At 39.7% G+C, this 21712-nt stretch overlaps 1 protein-coding gene across 4 annotated transcripts in view; it reads right to left on the reverse strand.

Annotated features, from left to right (window-relative positions):
• ICA1 (islet cell autoantigen 1) overlaps positions 1-20795 on the reverse strand; it is a 71214-nt gene extending 50419 nt beyond the window's left edge. The window contains exons 1-7 of one of the 4 annotated variants that reach the window (XM_063324906.1): positions 20409-20613; positions 14409-14569; positions 9761-9807; positions 7949-7986; positions 5204-5375; positions 3180-3252; positions 1269-1392 (exon numbers count right to left, since the gene is read on the reverse strand). In XM_063324906.1, coding sequence (XP_063180976.1) covers positions 1269-1392; positions 3180-3252; positions 5204-5375; positions 7949-7965 — 386 coding nt within the window. In that variant the 5' untranslated portion in view covers positions 7966-7986; positions 9761-9807; positions 14409-14569; positions 20409-20613. Of the gene's footprint in view, positions 1-1268; positions 1393-3179; positions 3253-5203; positions 5376-7948; positions 7987-9760; positions 9808-14408; positions 14570-20408 lie in introns of all 4 variants that reach the window. The other 3 variants (XM_063324905.1, XM_063324908.1, XM_063324907.1) reach the window with 3 other exon arrangements.
• Positions 20796-21712: the final 917 nt, after the last annotated feature.

A 21712-nucleotide genomic window follows, 5' to 3' on the forward strand; every position in this document is an offset into this window, starting at 1 on the left:
CTCAAGAGAAGACAGAAAAACAATTGGTTTTATTTCCATATCAGTTTATTTAAAAAGATACCTTAAAATGCATTGAGTAAGAGATACAAGAAAATGTGAACTTCTTGTGTCTTCCCCCCCATTTTTTCTCATCCTACAAATAACTTACCCAGTCATTCAAAGGAAAATACAGTTTATGTAGACACGCCATACAGTGGGATTTCTATAAACAGTTAAGTTTTATAAAGAAGCAAATCATCAGGGCTTTTGCTCAAAAGTGCATTACATGTGTTTTAAAGATCTCACTCATGGCTGTTACTGGATGTGCTAATGACCTAACTCTAGCCCAAGATAAACATATGAAATTCTCAGTGCTCTGTATGTGACGTTTTATTTTGAGCCAAACAGCTGCACTGTTAAGCTAAAGCTGGAACGCATCACAGTAATTAGGAGCCCCAATAATTCCTGTAGAATATAATGGAACAGAATTTTCCCTTGTAAATGATGGTGAATTTCAAACTTTCATAGTCCCAATACTGTTAGACAAAAAAAAAAAAAAAGCAAAGCATGATAATACTTATCACGTCATAAAGTACTGTTACTTTTAAACTCTTCAAGCAAACACATGGTCAGTGAGACATCAAGGGCTCCAGGTAACAGCATGTGTTTGTGTGTATGTGCGTCCCTCCATATTCCTTACCTTTGACTGATTTGCTTCTCCCCAACCTACTGGAGATCTAGCATCTTCTCCTGGGCAACTTCATGGTGTACGGTTAAAGCAGAAAGCGGCATCCAGGCTCGTTATTTTTCCTCTGTCTACTTGAGGTATGAGATTCCATGGCCCAGAAAAAGGCATTCCCTTACCCATTTCCCTGCCCTCACAGGACTCAGCCACCGCTACAACAGGCCTGATGGAGCATTTCTCTGCAGAGTGAGAAGTGCCACCAAGCATGAGAAGGACCTGATGTCAACTCCTTTACAACCCCACTGCTAGAGAGGCCATGCAGATGCACCTGTACACCTTTACAACTGCTGAGCTGAACAGGCATGGGGTGGGGATCTGGAAATACACAGACATAGTATGTCCATAAGACAAAAAACAGGATCAGGCAAAACTACACAGAGCAAGCCAGTAATGCCAATACTACAGCAGGTTTGGTCGATAATAACTTTCAGATAATTTGGCTCCTCAACACATTTCAAATGGCAAAATTAATTATGCCAACAGTGAATCAACTACCATTATCTCACGTACTTTGTAAATCGGACAGTAATTCTGACACATATACCTTTGCTGAGATGAAAAGCAGAGGGCCTTTCCTGTGGCTTGCATCATTTTTCCTGCTCTTGTTTTATCCTGAGAACCTTGTGATCGAAGAAATTTCCCCAATTCATTTTCTTCCTGAGACAGAACTAACAGAAAATAAATGAGTGGTCAAACACGTTATTTAATAAGATGCTAACAACTTAAAAAATGGACTAATATCAAATAAGTTAAGTCCCTCTAAATGCAAGCAGCACAGCAAAAATAAATAATCTCATGGAATTCCTGCATTTATTAATCAGAAGATCTGATTCATTTGAGACATTTGTTGATAGGTTTGCTGTAGTTAACAAGAATCACAAAATTCCATCAATGCTGAAAGACACTAGGAGAAACACGCTATTTTTCTTGAACAAAAGAATTACATTGGTTAGATTACACAAAGGGCCCAATCTTGATTACAATATCTTTTTGGTCTTTTTTTTGTTGTTGTTGTTTTTGGGTTTTTTTAATCCTTTTTTGACACCTGGACTGCCTCAGCTGATCCTTGGTAGCATACTTTCACTGAAGCTACTTCTGAGTTATACTACCCAAAGCTCATTCACTTGCTTTTCTCTTGCTCTCCATTTTTCATGCTTGACTACAGAACTGAATTTTTCATGTGAAAAATCTTGTACTTCACTGTAAAGAACATTAATTTTCAAATTACTTTGCAGGATTATTTTACAGCTTTAACATTCTACACAATTAAAACACTATTTTTAAATGTATATTTCAAATATCTGAAATATTTCTATTTCAAATTAACTGTTTGTTTTTTAAGCAAGAAAATGAAGAAAAAAAAAGTGTTTTTACACTAACTTGTTGACTACTTCCAAACTGGGACCATGAGCCTTCATGACCTCACATCCTTACAAAAACATTTCATTATGGCCTCATGTTAATCTTCCAAAGCGGCTGTCTCCTACAGTACCAATTTCTTCCCACTATCAATAGGGAAAATGGACTAAATATAATGAAAGAAGATCTCTTGAAGTCCTCTTGTCATTTTTCCAAATGTTGACAGTCCAATCCAATGTAGACTCATAGCATAGTCTGGTAGAACATGCTGCATGCACATCTTTGCACCAGGGCTTTCACCTGCTACTGTGCAATGCTTCTTGAACTCAATAAACTACTGTTCTGTACTCTAATATACCTCCACAACCTGAAACATCATCCCCATCTCTCTTTGGACAGGCAAAATAAAAAGGAAAGACTGAAGAAAATATGGACAATATTCCACAAAAGAAAGTAAACTGAAAGATGTCTCCAAAGCTGGATTCTCTTTTCTAGGCCAGAAATCACAGCAGCAGAGAATCAAACAATATTGATTGCAGAGAACCTTTAGAGGTCATTTAATATAACCTGATGTTTGAAAGTTCCCAAATGAGGTTCCTGTCTCTCACTAATGACTGCCACGAATTACTGTACACCTGTTACAGCCAAGTCAGCAATATCAAATTCATTGCAATAGCATGGGTTACTTAATTATAAAACTATTAATAAGACCAATATTCTTCATAGCCAATCCTGAGTAAAAACAAAACAAAACAAAAACCCAGTTCAGAACAGAGTTAGCATCTCTAAGACAGTACGCTTCTGAATTTAAATAGGCCAAGCAAGTAATGGAAAAACCACTTAAAAAAACGCAAGCTTTTTCCCCATAATTATTGCTACCTATCACTGTATAATATCAAATACAGAACTTAAGAACTGGGAGATCTTCAAGCAAATAAGCAAGTCTGCCTTTATCTGTCTGCAAAGAATGTTATCTTTATTTTTAACTAGAACGAAACTAGTAGCTCCTCATTTTCACTTCTACTTTCGCACTTGTTCAATGATTCTGAATGCAGACCTCCTTATCACTCTAGCTACTGTATTTGATCATACTTACAACAAATCCTTTTTTGATACAGTTCAATTGCTTTCAGCAACTCCATACATGTTCTCTGAATAGAATGGAATAGCTGAAATTGAAACAAAATACACACAAGAAATATGTAAGTGTATGCAAGAAACACTGACATTAAAGCACAAGAAAGAGCTGAATTTTTTGTAGAAATTAATAGGGGTCACTATTTTCTTCTTGAACAATGACTGATCTTTCCAGCTTGAAAGTAATTTTTCCTTATCAATTGTGCTTTACTTTCATTTAAGTTTCACTGAAACGACAGACAGACCAATCATGTTACAAAAGGAAAATAAAGACAAAAACAATTTTGGAAACAGATCTATACTAAACAGCTGATAGTTAACCAAACCACTCCTGTTGGGTTTTTTTTTTTAGTTGGTATTTTTGACACATATGAAGATGTACAAATCTTTGTTCTTAAAAAACCTCACAGTAGAGCAAAAGGTTATCAAAATGTCTATCATGTTCATCATGCGTGGCAATGTGCATACTGAATTTTTAATACTGCGAAGTCTAGTGGAACAAACTTGCATGGGTATGCCAACATAGATAGTTATTGATTTAAACTGAACTTTCTATGGGCATAGCTGCGGTTTTCTAACCAAATTTATAAAGCAGCAGTTTCCAAAGGAAGTAGAGGGGAAAAAAAGCCAGTCTTGATGAAGTTTGGAGATAATTTCTAGGAAATTACTACTCTTTCTGTCTGCCCATCTAAAACCTCCAATCTGTAACTTAAACTCCACTGTATCAAGCATTACACAAATATATGCAAAACGGACTACTGGCACAGCAACTGTCTTCCTTCGCATCTGCTGACTTCCTGTACATTTACATGGGTCTTGTCTTTCAAACTGACTTGCAGTTGAGAAGCTGTCCAAGTGAAAACATGCTTACAGTTTTTTATCCAGTAAACATAAGTCTCCCTATTTCCAATCCCAGCTAAGCTAACAAAGCGCCCTTCCTGATGAATCTGCCACACCTTAAGTATGGAGGAACTCAGGTATATGTTTATAAAATACTGTTCCATCCTTCCAGCTTGTTTTACATCATTGCTCTTGATTTATAACCCATCATGAAGATCCCATAGCTAGAATGATCACATTGTAAATTATCAGTATTATAGCTAGAACTACAAAGATTTGTTGTAAAACAGCCTCTTGTATTTCAGCAAAAAGGCAAATAAACTGAGAATCCTAAATCAACAATTTTCCGAGAAACTGCAAGAAAACCAGTAAGGCAAAACCTTTACCTTTATGTAACAAAACAATACTGATAAAAATTACTGGACGCTAACTTGATTTTTACACTTCTGAAGTCCATTCTCTATCTTTTGCTTTGTGTTAAAGTTGTTCAAGCTTTTCAATTTGGAGAGTCTTAATGTTTTTTTTTTCCAGTGGGGTTGAGGATACTGACAGTAGGACTGTATTTGTCACACAGCAGGATTCCTTCTCTTGGTTACACTTTACAGACTTTCAGAAGCTTCTTTGGTCATGTCAAAACCCACTTATCTGCCCAAAAGCTCCAGAGAGCAGAGCGCACTATGCACCTTGCTCCTTCTTGGTATATTGCATGTTTTTCTGGTATATGTGGTATTTTATAACTGTATAAAGAATGTCATTTGTATATTCTATAGAATATTAATTAAAAAAATAATATCTTAAAGTGATATAAGCAAAGGATAAGAATGACTCATATAACTACAAAGGACAATCTCCTATTCCCCCCTGCCAACAAAAAAAAACCCAAAAAACAACCTGCCCGCAAAACCTGAAAATAGATACAAGAAATATTAGGTTCTAAATAAAGTTTGAGGTACATGGGTTTTTGTGTTACAAAATGCCGCCATTATTTACATAGGTACTTTTGTCAAAAATTGGAAAAAATATTACAAGAAAATAATGACAAAAATGCGTATACATTATTATATATACTATGTGTTCACATATCAGAGGATTGATAGAAATGAATAGACTACAGAGAATACACATTATGTGGACATTACAAACCTCTAGTTTTGCGTCCAGATCTGCATCTGAAGCCACAACATGTTCATCTTCCTTTTTTCCTGTTACTTTTATAAGGGTTTGTTTTGTTTTCCAGTATTTCTGTTGCATTTTATTAACCACTGATTTTTCTTGGCTTTGAGCATATTGGTCATAAAATTCCCTTGGATAATTGCTAGAATATTAAGAAACGAAATTACAAAACTTCAACAGAATGCTTAAAAAAATAAGTCTAATATGCTAGATTAATAAATGTCCATTAAGAATATTGCATTTGCATGCAGACACATATATTCTAAGATACATTTCCTCATTATGCATTAATAACAAGGCAATTAAATTAGTACTATATTTCCCATCCAACTTTGGAAAATAATACACAGCTTTCAAGTTGAATGTCTTTAGCATGTAGTACTGCCAAATAATCAGCTGCAAAGAATTCTTCCCAATGCATTACAGAATGATTTATAGCCTGTGGAATTAACTTTTTATTTTTATATAACTAGTAGGAGAGTTTTAACTGAACAAATGAACTAGCAGAGTTGCATAAACAGGTAGCAATTTTCATGCAATTTCAGCAGTGTTAGGATGTCACAAAGATCATTTTATGAATGGAACTTGACCACTTCTTGCCCTCCCTTTTCTACAATTGAATAATAAAGAATTAGACGAACACTCATCTCTTTTGAGGATGCTATGTGCAAGATAGATAGCTCACATCTTTATGCAACGACTACATGACAACTGTGGGTGCCTAACAGGTAATCTCTTTTTCAAGGATTATTTTCTACTGACAGATGCTTCTGCATTCCTCTAGCAGACCTAATAAAAAGTGCAATCTAAAGACAAACTCCATATTCCACAATATTTAGACCATATGAAGATGGTTTAATAAAAAATTTAGCCTTAAAATGAAATCTTGATCTCTTTCAGGAAGAGTTATTCCATTATTAATTTCTGCAACAGTACATGCCCTTTCCCCTATGTCTATATGAAGAAAGCTGCAGTGATTTTGCAAAAATCTTTAGAAGCAAACAGTTGCTAAAACTCACTATATGAAATACTCCAGGAAAATTAAAAAGGTTGAGTTTATTTTGAAAAAAAGATGCCCTCCACTTGTGAAGTGACAAACTATGGGATACTGAGATCCTACTCACAGTTCACACAACATGCACAGCTCAGGGATGCTACCCCAAGAGGTCCTCAGATCTAACATACACACCAATTCGCATACTGAGACACACAGATATATATACTTGCTATGAAATACTATGGCCATTCTGAAACAGCAAGCCATTGGTACACGTGCTCCCCAAAAGGGTGGCACACCCACCCTACACAGTCACCAGTGACACAGTTTAACCTGAAAAGTAAGTTTGTTTCCCTAGGTTTTGTTACTTGTTTTAGTTATTGTTAGTCAATGATTTAGGAGACAGCATCTTAACCACCAAAGAGATGGTAAGAAACTAAACTAGAAGTGAGCAAGGACAAAATTCAAAATGGACTTACACACAGCACTTCTTGGCTTCTTCCCCAAACTTTAACAGCACAGATATTCACCCATTTAATTCTACCCAAACATTAGTTCCAAAAGTCTAATTTATTAATTAAAATGAAAATATAGGCCTTTTTGGTGCTATAGCACAAAATAAACAACACATGCAAAACACACCATGTTTCATGTGGAATTCTGCACAAACAAACCATTACGCACTCTGACAGCAAGACAGCCTCTCAAGTTAGGTAAAGCCTATATTGACTTGATATATGCTGCACCTTTGAAAGACAAAATCTACAACCTCTAATAAGTAACAGTAAGATCCCCCTGCATTACGAGAAAATACTAGAGCTTAATAAAAACAGCATTACTTTAAAAATAATTAAAAAAAAAAAAAAATCAAACCGCTCACAAGGCAGTAAAAAGACCTCAGCTGTCTGGCTAGTTGTGTGCTTTAACTTGTGCTACAGCTGTGCAAATAACTGATATCTGAGTTCAATGGTCAAGTGAAGAAAACACCATAATTCATCTGATGTCAACCAGCCTCGATATCTACCTCACTTGAGGTCACTAGAAATTCTGGGGAGATGGTGGCAGGAATAATGAGTTATTAATATGAGGTCACCAAAAACAAAAATTAAAAAAAATGCTGGGATTGATACAGATTCCTGAATAACAGACTGATAAACCAACTGAAGGAATACAGGAATATAACCTTACCACTACAGACAAATTCAGCTTCTAATGTCATTTGGAGAATTTACTGTCTCCTGTTTATGTTTAGGATAACAAATGATTTATAATCACATTACCAAAATATTCGTTGGACAATTTTTACTGGTAGATGCTTGTCAATACCTTTAAAAATCTATTTTGTGTCAAGCAATCATGGACATATTTAGGTTTTGTTAAGCAATCAAAAAATATAACTAAAACAGGGATGTACTTTATTCTGAAGTTGTCGACCACAGATAAACCTCTTGGAATATGACCGTTCATATACTTATTTCCATTAAGCAGGAAACTGATAACATATGCTATTTTTCCATCTAGTCATTTCACTTGTTTTTCCATTCTTTGGCAGTTTTTCATTTTGTATTTTTATTCTTTTTGAACAGAATGTCTACCAGTGACTTCGTATAAATACTAGATGCCAGAACATAATGTGTGATAAGACTCAGGCAGTGACAAATCAACATGCCAAACACCATTAGCTCTTTAGAAGAAGAAAAAATTATCAAAGTACTTACTACTTATGACCTTCCATGTTTCTTGTTTTCTTCAGACACTGAAATAAAATAAGAAATTATCTGTTATTTTCTTTAAAATGCAATTTTCAAGTTAGACACTAGAAACCCTCTACCTTTTCACAGAGAAAATTACTATATTGTAGCATCTTGTTTACCGTGTTATGACAGAAAGCTTTTCAATCTGTGGACCAAATGCTTTCCTTATGTAACACACAATTCTCACTTAAATCCATGACAAACACAATTAAGTGGTATCACTGATGTTGCCAATTATTATATGTTAGCAAGTTTTCCAGGCAAAAGCAAGTTTACCTGGCATAAATTCAGTGACTTTTGATGAGGCAAGCCAAAATTGTCCATGCTAGGCATCTTTCTCGGTTGGGTTTTTTCCCCCCAAAGTTTTAGCCACAACACAGTTCAGCAACTTTTTTTTTTGTCCATGTCCCACTGATCTATTTTTTAGAAACACTAGCTACATCACCTCTTGAGCCACGGATGTGAAATTTAACCAACAGGTGGTTTTTCTATGAAGGACACCTCAGTTCCTGAGGATAGAATATGATCTGAATGCTTTTGTATTTTAGATTTTCTAAGTTAATACCTCCAGTTTGGATACTCAAGTCTCCTGCTATACATTGAGCTGACTAGATGGCACGCACATCACTTCCCACTGGTAACTGAGCACACTCCTTCCAGGCTAAATTTACAAGTGAAGCCAGACACTCCTTATAAACAACAAGCACCTGGCTTCTCCTCTGCTGCTTTCAGAAAGGACTCTATTCTCCAGCACACAGCCAGCATGCAAATGGAGACACTGCACCATGACTACAGATGAAACCAAAAAGGAGCTGGTCAGATGGTGCTGCCGGGAAACGGCAGGTAAAACCAGGCACAGAAGGAACACACCAACAGGTTGCCCTAAGAAATGAAGCTGATTGACTGAGAAAACAGTAATGGAAAAAGCAGCTAGGAAGGGTAATGGTGCTGAAACTGAACTTTGGCACTAATCTGGGCGAGAGAGAAAAGGGGCTGCAAGGGGAAGACGTGACACTGGAAACACATCTAGCATGGTGCTGCTGACAGACAGTATGATTAGCACTGGAGCGGCAAAGGGACTGGAACAGATTGCAGGAACCTGAACCAGGCAATGCAAACAACCTGAGTGCTTCCTGCAACTGTGAAGCACACACACTTCCATTTGGAGCCGAATGGAGCCAAATCCCAGATTTCCAATTCTAGCCTCTCTACTGTCAGTACCTGTGAAACTTTCTGGCAAAGTTCCATGAGATGCTGTAAGATCATATCAGAGCAGGAAATTTTCCTGAACTGGAATTTTTTGTGAAGTGCTCATAAGCACTGCAGGAGAGACCATGAGAAAATTCATAACCCTGTCTTCAGAGCAGAGTCTAAATGTAAAGCCCAACAGACAAACAACGAGGAAGAAAGAACTGTTTCAGACTGCTCTTTGCGTTATAGCACCACCGAGTCAGAAATATATAGAATGGACAGCATCAGTCATGGTTTTGCTGTAATTTCTAGAGCCATAAGGCACATGCAGAACTAACTCCAGTTTTCTAACATCTTTATGCTTGACTTCATTGTTTTAATACTGGTCCTCCTTAAGTCAACTTTGGGTGTGCGCGAGTGAGATAAGAATACAGGATTTAGCTTGTATACACGTCCATGACTCAGTTACTCAGCAGCACACTTGGTTTGACAGGATGCAAACAGCCTATCTAGATGGAATAACATGCATATTACATGGAACAAAGCGTAAATGACCAGCACAGGGAACAGGTCTGAGGCACTGACCTTACACACTGTACATGTCCACCTGTCTCTCCTGGAAATCAATGTCCCTAAAAAGAAAAAAAAAAAGAAAAATATATCAGGGTCATGGTAAAACAGTTCTCATTTGCAAGCATAGCTCACATTCTTTCCTCCTAAACATCTGACCTTATATTTCGACTGGGATCTTCTTGGTTATACTCTTTTAAGTCCTCCATAGCAACCCTATGCCCTTAAGATATCATTTGTGGGGATTTTTTAGTTCAATGTCAGGACTGTATGACAGCTATTAGGACAGTGTTTTCATGGTATGAAAACAAGGGCATGTATTCCCTATCCTGCTGTGTGACATAATGGCATTTGAGGTGTTTGAGGCTACAAGACCTGCTGGCATAAAGTTGTATGGCCGAATAGGTTGGAAGGAAGGAAAAGTGGGGTCATACCTACACTGCCTGCTGGAAATGGCTCCTGGCATGTGGTATCACTCAAAATGTGTCAGGAGAGAGAACGGTTCCAGAGAGCTCCAGGTGATATAGACAAAAACCATGCCAGGAAGACTGCAGCAATTAAACAGCAGGAATAAGCAGCAGCCAGTGTGATTGGTTTAATACAGAGGACCTTCCACAAGAATGGTTTAAATGGGCAGCAGAATAACACTGCACCACGACCACTGTAGTTACACAAAAAGAACAAAAAAACCCCAACTAAGAAAAAAAAGAGCACAGCATGTTTTCTAAAAGTTATCTACAATATTTTCAGCTTTTAGTCATATTATTTTCATTCATAGCCAAAACTTTTAACATTAACAGTTTTCATTCTTCAGATACTGCTACATATACAACGTAAACTGTCCCTGCAGTCATTTAACGTGTTGTTACTGTCTAGTCCAAGTCCAGGAACGAAAGAGGGTTAAGATATTGGTTCAACTGTAACAAACAACATTATTAAAAGCATCTGGGATAGCTGAAAGTGGTGAGATTTTATAAAGATATCCCAAAGTCATAAGTTTAACCAAAAAAAGTGGGAGATGTTAAGAAAAGGGGACTGGAAACAGCCTAGGGAACTATCAAGGAATTAAAAGGAACACTTCATAACAAAGAATCCCTACAGTTGTGAAACACTGGCCCTGAGGCTGCAGAGAGAGACCAAGAAATGCACACAAAGCCTTTGACTACTTTAGGGTTTGAAGTCTGTTATGCTTTCAAAGAACAAGACATAAATGTCCCACAGAGAAGTAACAAGAGAGTTGCTCTGCCAAAGCTGACTACAATGGAAGCACATGACACTAACTAGACTCCACCAATACCTTCCCCAAAGACTGCAGTCAAACTTAAAATTAACCTATGTCATCATACAGTTTTATAGCTAAAAGCAAGCATAATTTGCCACAAGGAGCTGATGTAAGGGACTTTATTTTTCTTTTTTCTTCCCAGTGTATTAAGACTAAAAAAAAAGTTCCAAGGAATAATATTATGCTGACACTGATTAAAAAAATAATAGCATTCACCACCCCATCGGAAAGCATTTGTATCAGAAAGTTTCCATTACCTTTGATGATAAAGAATTACACAACACTTGTGATCTCTGTGACAGACAGCCTTTATCTTAGCTAACAAAAGCTAGGGATACTATAGACAATAGTGGGAGGGGGAGCGGGGGAAGGAAACACAGGTGCTCTAGAGCATGCTGGGGAAAGTATTGCTATATTATAGCTGACTGTAGCCAAATTCACATTTATTGCTGCACAGTGCTGGATTTGAGGTTTCCTGAAGTCCACACACAGCTCCAGTAATTCTGCAAGTGCTTCCCAGCGTTTTGAGACAGCCAGATGCTACCTCAGTTTCAGCATTAAACCTGAGCTGGCCCTATTCATAACAAGTCTGCCCAGAACACAAGGGCCCAGAGTGCCGAAACATCCATTTCCATACAGAGCCAGCTGGGTTCATAAGCGACGCCAAACCCTTGAAAAATCCCTAGCGGGCCCTCTGAGGAGCCACCAAGAAGCCTCAGCATCACTTTCCACAAACCTCCCTGTTTGCAGAGTGACACCAGAGAGGACTAGCACAGCCTATCAGCCTGGACACTGTGAAATACAGCCAAACTGCTTCTAGACTCAGCCTGGCTTCAGACGTGGTTCAGCTGCATTCACGCAGTGCTCTGACACAGCTAACAAGACATGCTGGAACCAGGACAGCCCTGCAAACAGCCAACTATGGCACCTCTGCATCTGTGGCAGAGTTTATTTGGGTTGTAGACTATTTACCCACAAATTATTCCCACAGGTAGCCAAAATAGCTGGAATGCACACAGAACTTCATAATATTTCTGGCACACTGCACCATCCTGTTTTCCTACTGAGATTTTTTATTAGCCATGATGCTGGAATGGAACTTGATGGGAGGGCACCCTCATTAGTGAATGGCATTTCTATTCCTGTGGAAAAGTCCACTGATTCTGTACATTCTCCAAGACCATTTGAATACACCATCTACATTCTTCTGTGCAAAAAGAAAAATACTATTGTGGTGTTTTGAGCGATTTAAACTCCAGCATACCCTTGGCTTACCTTCCAGCTCATGCTCTATACAACATTTACACACACTTGCTTCTCTTTTTTAGCTTTACCGTACTTTGTTGCAGCTTTTCCACGAGCTGAACAACTTTATACAGGTAGCATCTGAATATTATTCATAAGAAAAGGACAGTATGAGTCCCTTCTCTCCAACAGCTAAACTGATAATAAACGATTCTGTATATCATTAGTCATGATAGTTTTTCTTTTCCAGTGAGTGTAAATATAAGAAGTGTCATGTGTCAAGGTAAAATTCAGATCTTAACGCTCTCCTAGGTTATGGGGAAATCAATTAAAAGCAAATATGTTTTCCCCTAATTCAAATATCTGCCCTTGGCTGAGCATTGGTTACACAGCTCTGACTGTGCTCTTAACAGCTTAGCCAACAGATCCTATAGTAGAAAGCAGGAAGCAATCAGAGACAGCAAACACGAATCTTTTAAACTGTGAAGACTGTATCTAAAACAAACTGTTGATCTAATCACAACTTCTCAGAAACAAGAAATGAGCTGAAATCCTTGCAAAAACGTTACAAATGCTGATCTACAGATCAAATTTAACATCCAAAGATAACCTGCCATGGTTATGTAGGAAGGCAGTAGATTGAACAACATTCTGCTGAGATGCATCCGGAAACAACAAAAGGAACCGAATGAGAAGCGGAGCAGAATTCAGCGCACCTTATGTTAAAGTAGTGTTCATCAAAAAAGACACAGAAGGGTCTGTACTTTCACTGATAGCACTGTCCTCTCAGTTTACGATCCTTTCAAAACAGCAAATATGTTTTGACGGTCTTCAAATCCCAACAGACTCTGCACCTTAAAAATCCTGCAACTTTTAACTTCAAGTATGGCAGAATCATGCATTGCATTTGATTTACTTAATATAACACTGTGGGCTCTTTTAAATTAATAATCTTCCAAGAAACTTTTAATACAGAAATAGTAGATTGGTACTAAGTAACAAAAAATAAGAAGAATTTTAAGGACTTCTATCTCTAACAGTTAAGAGTGATAATTTCATTTATGTAAAATACTCTGAAGCGAAGAAAGTGTGCTTAGGTGAGGGAATCAATGCCATCTGTGCCTCTTCAACAGCTCTTGGCTGACAACCTGTCTCCCCCACTCTGCTCCCTGGAAGCTGTCATCAAACTGAATTAAGTAAATGGGCCTCCAAAGCAAGAAGCAGTCTCACTGCAAGATGAAGATTAGGCAGGGCACAGTTATATCTTCTCTGGTCTGTCTACAAACACGTAGACCCAATCAGTCAGGAGCTTCAAACCACATTTCACTTCGCCTTTTCCAAGCAAAAGAGAACAGAGCAGCCTGTTGATCTGAATTATCTGTATTGTCAATGTAGGAAGAGAGCAAAAAACTGAAGTTTGGGTCTATATAGGCATTCAGCATCACAATTATACACAGACTTACAAGCATTCCTATTCTCACTACATGAATAGCTACCACTGTAATTCAGCTAAAATGAATCTAGAGTTTAAGTTATATAAATATGACAAATTACAAGATTCAATTTTTCCTCTAAAGCTCTTAACACTCATCATTGATGTTCTAATCCTGGAGAATCATCCATGCTTAGCTTTAAATCCAGGAGTATTTTCATTCTGTTAGACTACTCACTGACACACTTGTTTATTAATTCAAAAAGTTTGCAGAATTGGTGTACAAGCACTGCATTAGCAGTTCCTTGCATCCACTACAACATTTCATCTATTCCTTTGTCTCAGACAGATCCACAGCATTGTTTCTTGTCCTGGGAAACCTATATCTTACAGGTTATCCAAAACTTCTCAGAAGAAATATTGCAAACTTATAAGGGAGAAGCTGTATCAACAGAATTATTACTCTTTCAACCTATTTCAGGAGCTGACATCTAGAAAGAAGTTTCATACATTCTTAAAAGAAGCACAGGGGGAAACAGCATCTGTTATACTGAGAGGGACTCCTGCTATATTCATAAACCTGTGAGGTGCTCAGGGGGAAAGAAAGTCATGCTGTTTGACCCCAATTATTTAACTGTGGTGCCTAAATTACATTACAAGCATCTCAATACTAAGCCTCTGTACAGACAGTGAATAGAACCAACCTCCAAAGAGCAACTTTGAGCACCTGAACCAGAACGTCACCACTGTCCTCTGAGCGCACAGAAATGATGGTTTCAGCACAAAACACCCGAACTACATGGATAAATCATGCAGTAAGAGCACTTCGCTTACAGCTGGGATTTCACGGGGGTCTGTTGAATTACTGGGGAAAAAAAAGATACAAGAGCATATTGAGTAACACATTGTGCTTAGGACACAGCCACATCGTGTAAGCCCACTGGAAGCAATTTTTGCTTTCAATGCAAGCACTTCTGGAACTAACATTTCTATACACAATTTCTTCTACTTCTTTCTCTTCTCTAATGGGGTTTATGAGACACCCCAGCAAAGTTATTATGATTCTATAAAAAGATCATTTATTCCATTCCATTTATTCATTTGTCTTGATTCAGGCTGAGAGAGTTGGGGTTATTCAGTCTGGAGAAGAGAAGGCTCTGGGGAGACCTTATAGCAGTTTTCCAGTAACTAAAGGGGGCCTACAGAAAAGGTAGAGAGGGACGCTTTATGAGGGAGTGTAGTGATAAGCTGAGGGGTAACGGTTTTAAACTGAAAGAGGGGAGATTTAGATTAGATATTAGGAAGAAATTATTTACTGTGAGGGTGGTGAGGTACTGGAACTGGTTGCTCAGAGAAGCTGTGGATGCTCCATCTCTGGAAGTGTTCAAGGTCAGGCTGGATGGGGCTTTGAGCAACCTGGTCTAGTGGAAGATGGTCCCTCCCCAGAGCAGGGGGGTTGAAACTAGGTGATCTTTAAGGTCCCTTCCAACTCTAACCATTCCATGATTCCATGATTCTTCATGGGTTCAAAAAACCAAAGAGAAATATTAAAACCAAAACTCAACATGCAGAAAAAACCCAAACACGTACTGAAAACAACAACAAGCATCAGAGGAATCCGAGTCTGTTTTCCAAGGAGGTAGTTTGAACCAATACAATCCTCCCTTTCCGTTCTTTTTCAGGCTAGTTAAATTGTGTGGAGAACAAACCACAGTAATACAAGCAGGCATCTTAAATGACTAAGATTGTGTGATTAAGGACTCGCACCATTAGAAACCATGCACAACGTATGAAGAAAACTGGATGGTTTGGGTGTTCTGTCATTTTGTAGCACCACCTAGGCACCTGTATGCAAAGAGTACATCCAACAAAATGAGCAGTAGTACTACTGACATTAAGTATATAATGACCTGTCTTTCACGGAATTTTACACCAACTCTTAATACTTTCTATGCAGGGCAGATGACAAATAGCTACTACAGAAAGTACTTGATTTTATTCCAAAAGTACTTTACTTTATTCCAAAAACAATTATCATGCTTCTAATGTTTCAGAATACACAATTAGCATAGGAAATTATTCTCCTTAATTTCCTGGTGTAGTCTAAAGAGAGTATGACATCCAGGGTGCTGCTTCTTATGCTATCATTTAGTCTTTTATTTTTCTATTCCTGACTCTGATAAGTACAAATTGATAGAAGACAGTGGAAGACAAATGGAGCAAATCTGCACATTGCTCATTTAGACCGAGAACTTAAGAGTATCAGTCCATCTGAACTGCACTTGTTTTTAGTACCCAAACAGTTAGAGGTAAGTTTTAGCCAATGTTAAAAAGCAGAAATTTGTCACTATGTCACCATGTTTTTTAAAATCTGTTTTTGCTCCCACGAAGTACAAGGACCAAATCAAATGTTATTATTCCTCTCTCAAAAAAATGTTGTGTCTATTCAGTACTACATACTTGTCATACTATTCCAAAGACTATCAAGTCAAACTTACAGGCATTAGTGATCATCTTTCTAGAGTATAACATACATTGAAATGACACTTGGAGGTGAGGTGGGCTTTTTTTATTTTTTTTAGCAGTCGAATGACAAACTGCTAAAACCAGTGGTTTATCTCAAAAACACTGATAAGAATGGCACATGTAGTGACAACATAGTACAGGTAGCCTCAGAATAAAATATTTTAAATAATGCTAGCAGACTCACAGTTGGAAGATTGATGAGCAAAAAACAGCCCTTTCTAGGTAAGTTAACTTGCATGCAGAGCTTCATCATTTGCACAGACACAAATACTTAATTACACATAAAATTAATTTTAAATTCCTTTTTCAGATTATACTCATTTTTCAGCTGCTTATTGTGAAATAATATAAGAACAGCACATACTATCAGTTTGACTTCATGTAACATCTTTTACTTGACTACTAGTTTTCCACTTATGTTTGGGAAGAACGCTAAGCAAATGTCCTTTGGAAAGAACCAGGTAAATATCATAAGTACTATATGTGTCTTATGGAAAAGTAATGTAAATATAAGTCATCAAGTGGCAGGTCTAACCTCACTCTGCAAATGAGCAAAGCTGGGGATATATGCAATCCAGTATTTAATCTCATTCTAAATGCAGACTTGCTTCTTTTCTCTGAAATGACTATCAAATTGTTGTGTAATATACATTTGTTCTCTTAGTTTAAAAAACAGTCATTTTAAACTTAGTAGTCAAATACTATTAAAGAAAATGCCATATGGAACACCTGCTGTGCATAGACTATAAAAGACAACACGAAGATGTTTTTTGTGACACATTCTACACATGATCAACCTAGAGTCTGAATCTTAGGAAACCTTCCCTTTGTAGAACTTATGAGAAGAGCAGGAGACGTACAAAAAAAAAATCCGGATATTCTTTTCACACGTATACTATAATAAATATGGACAAATATGGTTTTAGAAGTTCAAACTAATGGCTGGCTTATTTAGATACCCAATTTGCTGACACAGTCAACACTCTCAAGTTTTTGACTCCCTCCTCCCTTTTCATCCATGCAGAAGCCAGGAAGCAATGCTACTATACCCGAGGAGAAACAACGCCGGGGGAGGGAACAGGGGAAAATAATTTTCTCTAGATTCCCTCAGGAGATCATTTCACATCCATGGATAAGAGACTTGATTAACAAAACAGTTTTAGCATGCACGGCAACAAGAATACAGGGTGATCTTTCGCTGCCCTTTGAGTAAACACCACGATCAATACAGGCTGTATGTTCTTGATAGATGCATAGTTCACTCAACTTTTACATCAGTGTTCCCAGATCCTGGCACACCAGCCGACTGTTCCTAGAGCAGCGGTGATCCCTATGAAGCTACTTGCAAGATGGACCTGAGTATTGTTTCCGTGACTCAGAACAGACAGTTCAGTTCCCAAGGTTGACGTAAGCAATTGCATAACCGGTCAAAATGCCCCTCGGTTTGCCATGGCTAACAATAGCCACAGGAAGAACTACCGTGAGACTATTATTACCAGCAACATGTAAAAGGTCAAATGTTTCTACCATTCTTGACTGCTTGGTTCTTTGTTTAACATTCATCACCCTCCAGGCTTTTGTATTTTTAATGCTTCTGCATCATGTGGCATAATTTTGTCTTTAGAGTGATTTTATGGTTGAGAAGTGGCAAAACATCTTGAAGAATCAACTACTTCAGAGCAACACTGTCGGAGGAGATTTTGAAAACAGTATTAAAAAGAGTCTTTGAGGACGTTTCTTGACTTTTAATTTAGCTGAGATACTAGCACATTTTTTTCTGCCAACTTGTACCAACAGCTTTCAACGCTAGTTTAAGAGTGAAAAGAGCTGTTATTATTCATTTCTTCCAGAAAAGGTTACTTGGGAATTCATCAGAACAATTTTGCAGGCCTGTAGAGTATGGATAACAGAGAAGAACAGGCAAGACAGGTGGGCTTGAACCTCTACTAAGGGGAACAAACCCAACCCTACAACAGGGTTCAACAGAAAATTTACTTTGCACTATGTGATTTCCTCTACGTACCAGTAATATAACCTTGTGAATGAAAAATGTTCAAGAAAGCTTCCCCCTTCCACACAGTCTTAACTAGTCCTCTTAAACCTGCAAACCTCTCGTAATGTGCATATTTGAATCAACTCCCACAAACACAAAGGAAGAAATCACCAGTATCTAAAAAGTGCTTAATTATTTTTTAATTGAGAAGGTGGCCAATTCAAATTACCAGCATCTAACTTTTGAGTATGCTCTTGTTTGAACCTTTCTAGAAATAACAATGTTTCTCCTATGATGCTTTGACAGTAAAGAAACTTCAGAGGCTCTTTTAGCCCAAGGTTCCACAGCATTTAACTGCCACATCATCTTCCAGTAGAGCTTGCCACAGGAAAAATGTGACTGGTTATACCAGTTATGGCAGTTTACTACACAAAAGAAGATCTCTGTGGCTTTACATTAAATTCCTTCTTCTGTGGTATTAACATAAATCTTAAATCATAAAGTTACTCAGTTTAAACCAATAGGCTACCCTATTCAGAAAGCAGTATAAAAAATTGCTAATGTCTACATAAGATGTTCCTGGACTTCATTTAAGTACTGCTAAGAACTGCTACTCCTAGATCACTGCCAGGCAGATCGCACTGTCAAGTGGTACTTCCATTCACTCCTTGGGAATCCTGGACAAAGTGGAAAAACAGTAGATTACCAGAAAAACCAGATGAAAGACCATAACCAAATGCAGCCTGCACTGCAGACTCCAAAAGCCAGCCTGCCATTTTCTCTGGCCAACACTTTGGAAAAGTGATCAAACACAGTTTTTTAACTTACAACAGCAGCCTTGCTAGACCAAAACAAGAGAACAGTTTATTTCCAAGAAGTCTGCTCTGGAACAAGAGCCAGCGCTGCTTTCCGAGACCCAAATTAAATTAAATCCATCCAGAAACTGAAAGAAAGATGATAACAGAATGAAACACGAAGGAAATAAAATACACCAACAAACAGGTGCTTCCTGTAAATAAACAGTCACCTTGGTTTAAAGCAAGGTTGCAGGCAGGGGCAAAATATTACAAACAACCAAACAGAAGAAACACTCCAAGCTTCAAAAATATCCACACAACATAACCTGGGGGTAAGAGGTTAAAGGATGTACCCCTGAGATTACACAATTTAGTTTTGCATTTATAAATCTGAACCGAGGCAAAACTAAATTACTGTTTTAAGAGGGTCCACGCAGGACCTTGAGCCTATCAGCACTACACAAAACAGCATGGAACAGGAGACTTATTTACATTTGGTGCTGAACATACACACAATGATACCAAGGAATGAAAAAGCACAGTGCCCTTCACCCTTTCCTCTCACTAAAAACCGACCTGATGTTTCAAGTAATTTTCCTTTTTTTCCTTCTTCTAAACGACTAGAACAGACAAATGACATTAATCTGCCAGGTGGATGGACGCAGGTCAAATCTGATTATCGAGATCAGCTTTCCACAAAATACACAATACAAATACAAATAGGAAGTCTATATGGTTTTTGTGGGTTTTTTTATTTTTTTTATTCTGATTTCACTAGCTGTTAACGCCTGGGTACCTGGGTACCTTATCTTACCCCATGAAGCCCCGCCATCCCTCTTAACCCAGCCGGCCCCAAGCCCTCAGGTAAGAACAAGGGCCGCCGCCGCCCCCGAGCCCGGCCCTCGCCTCAGCCCAGAGCCTGGCAGCAGAGCCGGAACCCCGAAGGAGAACCGGCCGTTTCCCTCCCCGCTTCCAGCGGGCAGAGAGCCAGAGAGGATGTACGGCAGAGAGGGAGGCAGAAACGCATAAATACAATAATCATGGCGAGATAACCGCACAGCGGGGGGGGGGGGGGGGGGGGGGGCGGACGGGGACGACGACCACAAGGCAAAAAAGGAGGGGCAGATGCCATCTTGTGCCTCAGAAATTTCACCTCCGGGCAGGTCCGGCCCCGGCTACACCCGTCGCCAAGCCCTGACGGGCCACCCGCGCCTCAGGCCTGGCCGCCGCGCCGCCTCCTTCCCCCCAAGAGGCGGGCGTGCAGCCCGCGGGGGAGGCGGCGCCCACCCGGGGCTGCCCGACACCGGCCGCGGCAGCTGCTGGCGGAACCCGTTTTCCTCGGCAGGCTCCGGCACCGAGCCTGGCGGGTCCCCGCTTCCCGCACTCACCTTGCCCGCGGCGGAGGGGAAGGGAGGGCCAAGCCGGAGGAGCCGCCGCCGCCGCCCCTCCAGGTGTTCCAGCGCCGCCGGCGTCACAGCGGCGAACGGAGCCGCCTCTGCCGGCGCGGGCGGCCCCCGCAGCGGGGCGGAGCCGCCACCGCCCGCCTCAGCCCAGCCCCCGAGGCGGGAGGGCGGCGGCTGGCAGGTCCGCGGCCACCGGCTTCCTGGCGTTGGCCTCGGCCAGGCTGCGCTTCCTCCGCTTTCCCCGGCCGCGCTGTGCGAGAGGCCTGAGGGGAACGCGGCGGGAAGGTCTCCCCGGTTTTGGGGCCCTAATGGGGCTCTTCTCCCCACTTCGTCCAAAACCCCGGGCCCTTCTCTGCAGCCCCAGCGTGCTGGGGACTGCAGGTATCCCACCAGGAGCGTCAAGGAAATATTGAAATGTTTTGGCTGCCGTATATAGGCAGTTGTCATGGAGGAAGTGGAAACTCGGGAGAAAAAGGCCCTGTGACGTAGCAGGCAGGTGTCAATATGGAGGGGGATCAGGAGAGCGCTGGTTTTGAGCCGGGGTCAGAAATGGGTCATTTGGGATTTTGTGTGAGCCATTTTGAGTAAAGAACTCTTGGATTTTAAGCTCATTTTGGAGCTTGAAATAAGGGGAAAAGTTCACAGGTAGCATTTGAAAACGACCTGTTGGGTAGGTGGGAGGTAAAAGGAGAAATGGGGGAGCAGCAAGGTAGTGTGAAAAAATTGTCCCACTTAAATGGGGAAGTGTTAGCTTCCTTGTATTGCCCGAGACCAGAGGAGCAGGTAGAGCACGAGAGCGGGAGTCGCGGAGATAAGGTCGAGTTGGTAGGGCCCAAGGAAAGGGTTGAAGAACAGCAGACTGGAGGGAACTCCAGAAAATGAAGAAGGGAGGCGTGGAAATGGGGATGGTAATAGGGCATTATTTGCTAAACCTTACAGGGGTCTGGAGTGCTCATGTCGGTGTTTTGGTGTTTCTGTGAGGCGTAGCTGAAGCAATTCACTGGAAGTCACACATCCAACATCGAAAATGCAAGATGTTTACAGCAACAGAGTCTTCACTGTGAGACAGTAGCTCTGAAAAAGACTTGGGATTCTAATGGGTTGGTAGCTAAGCATGCACTCCTGGAGCACTGAAGAAATCAAAAGGGATAATTTAATTAAAGGCTGTATAACCTGAGGAATTTCAGGTAAGATTTGGGAGATTGTATAATTTCCCTATTTGGCACTGGTGTGACCACTAACAGCAGGTCATAGCTGAGTGTGGTGGACATAGTGCAGATGGTGAGCTG

Source organism: Chroicocephalus ridibundus, chromosome 2, assembly GCF_963924245.1.
Source record: "Chroicocephalus ridibundus chromosome 2, bChrRid1.1, whole genome shotgun sequence".
Taxonomy (NCBI): domain Eukaryota; kingdom Metazoa; phylum Chordata; class Aves; order Charadriiformes; family Laridae; genus Chroicocephalus; species Chroicocephalus ridibundus.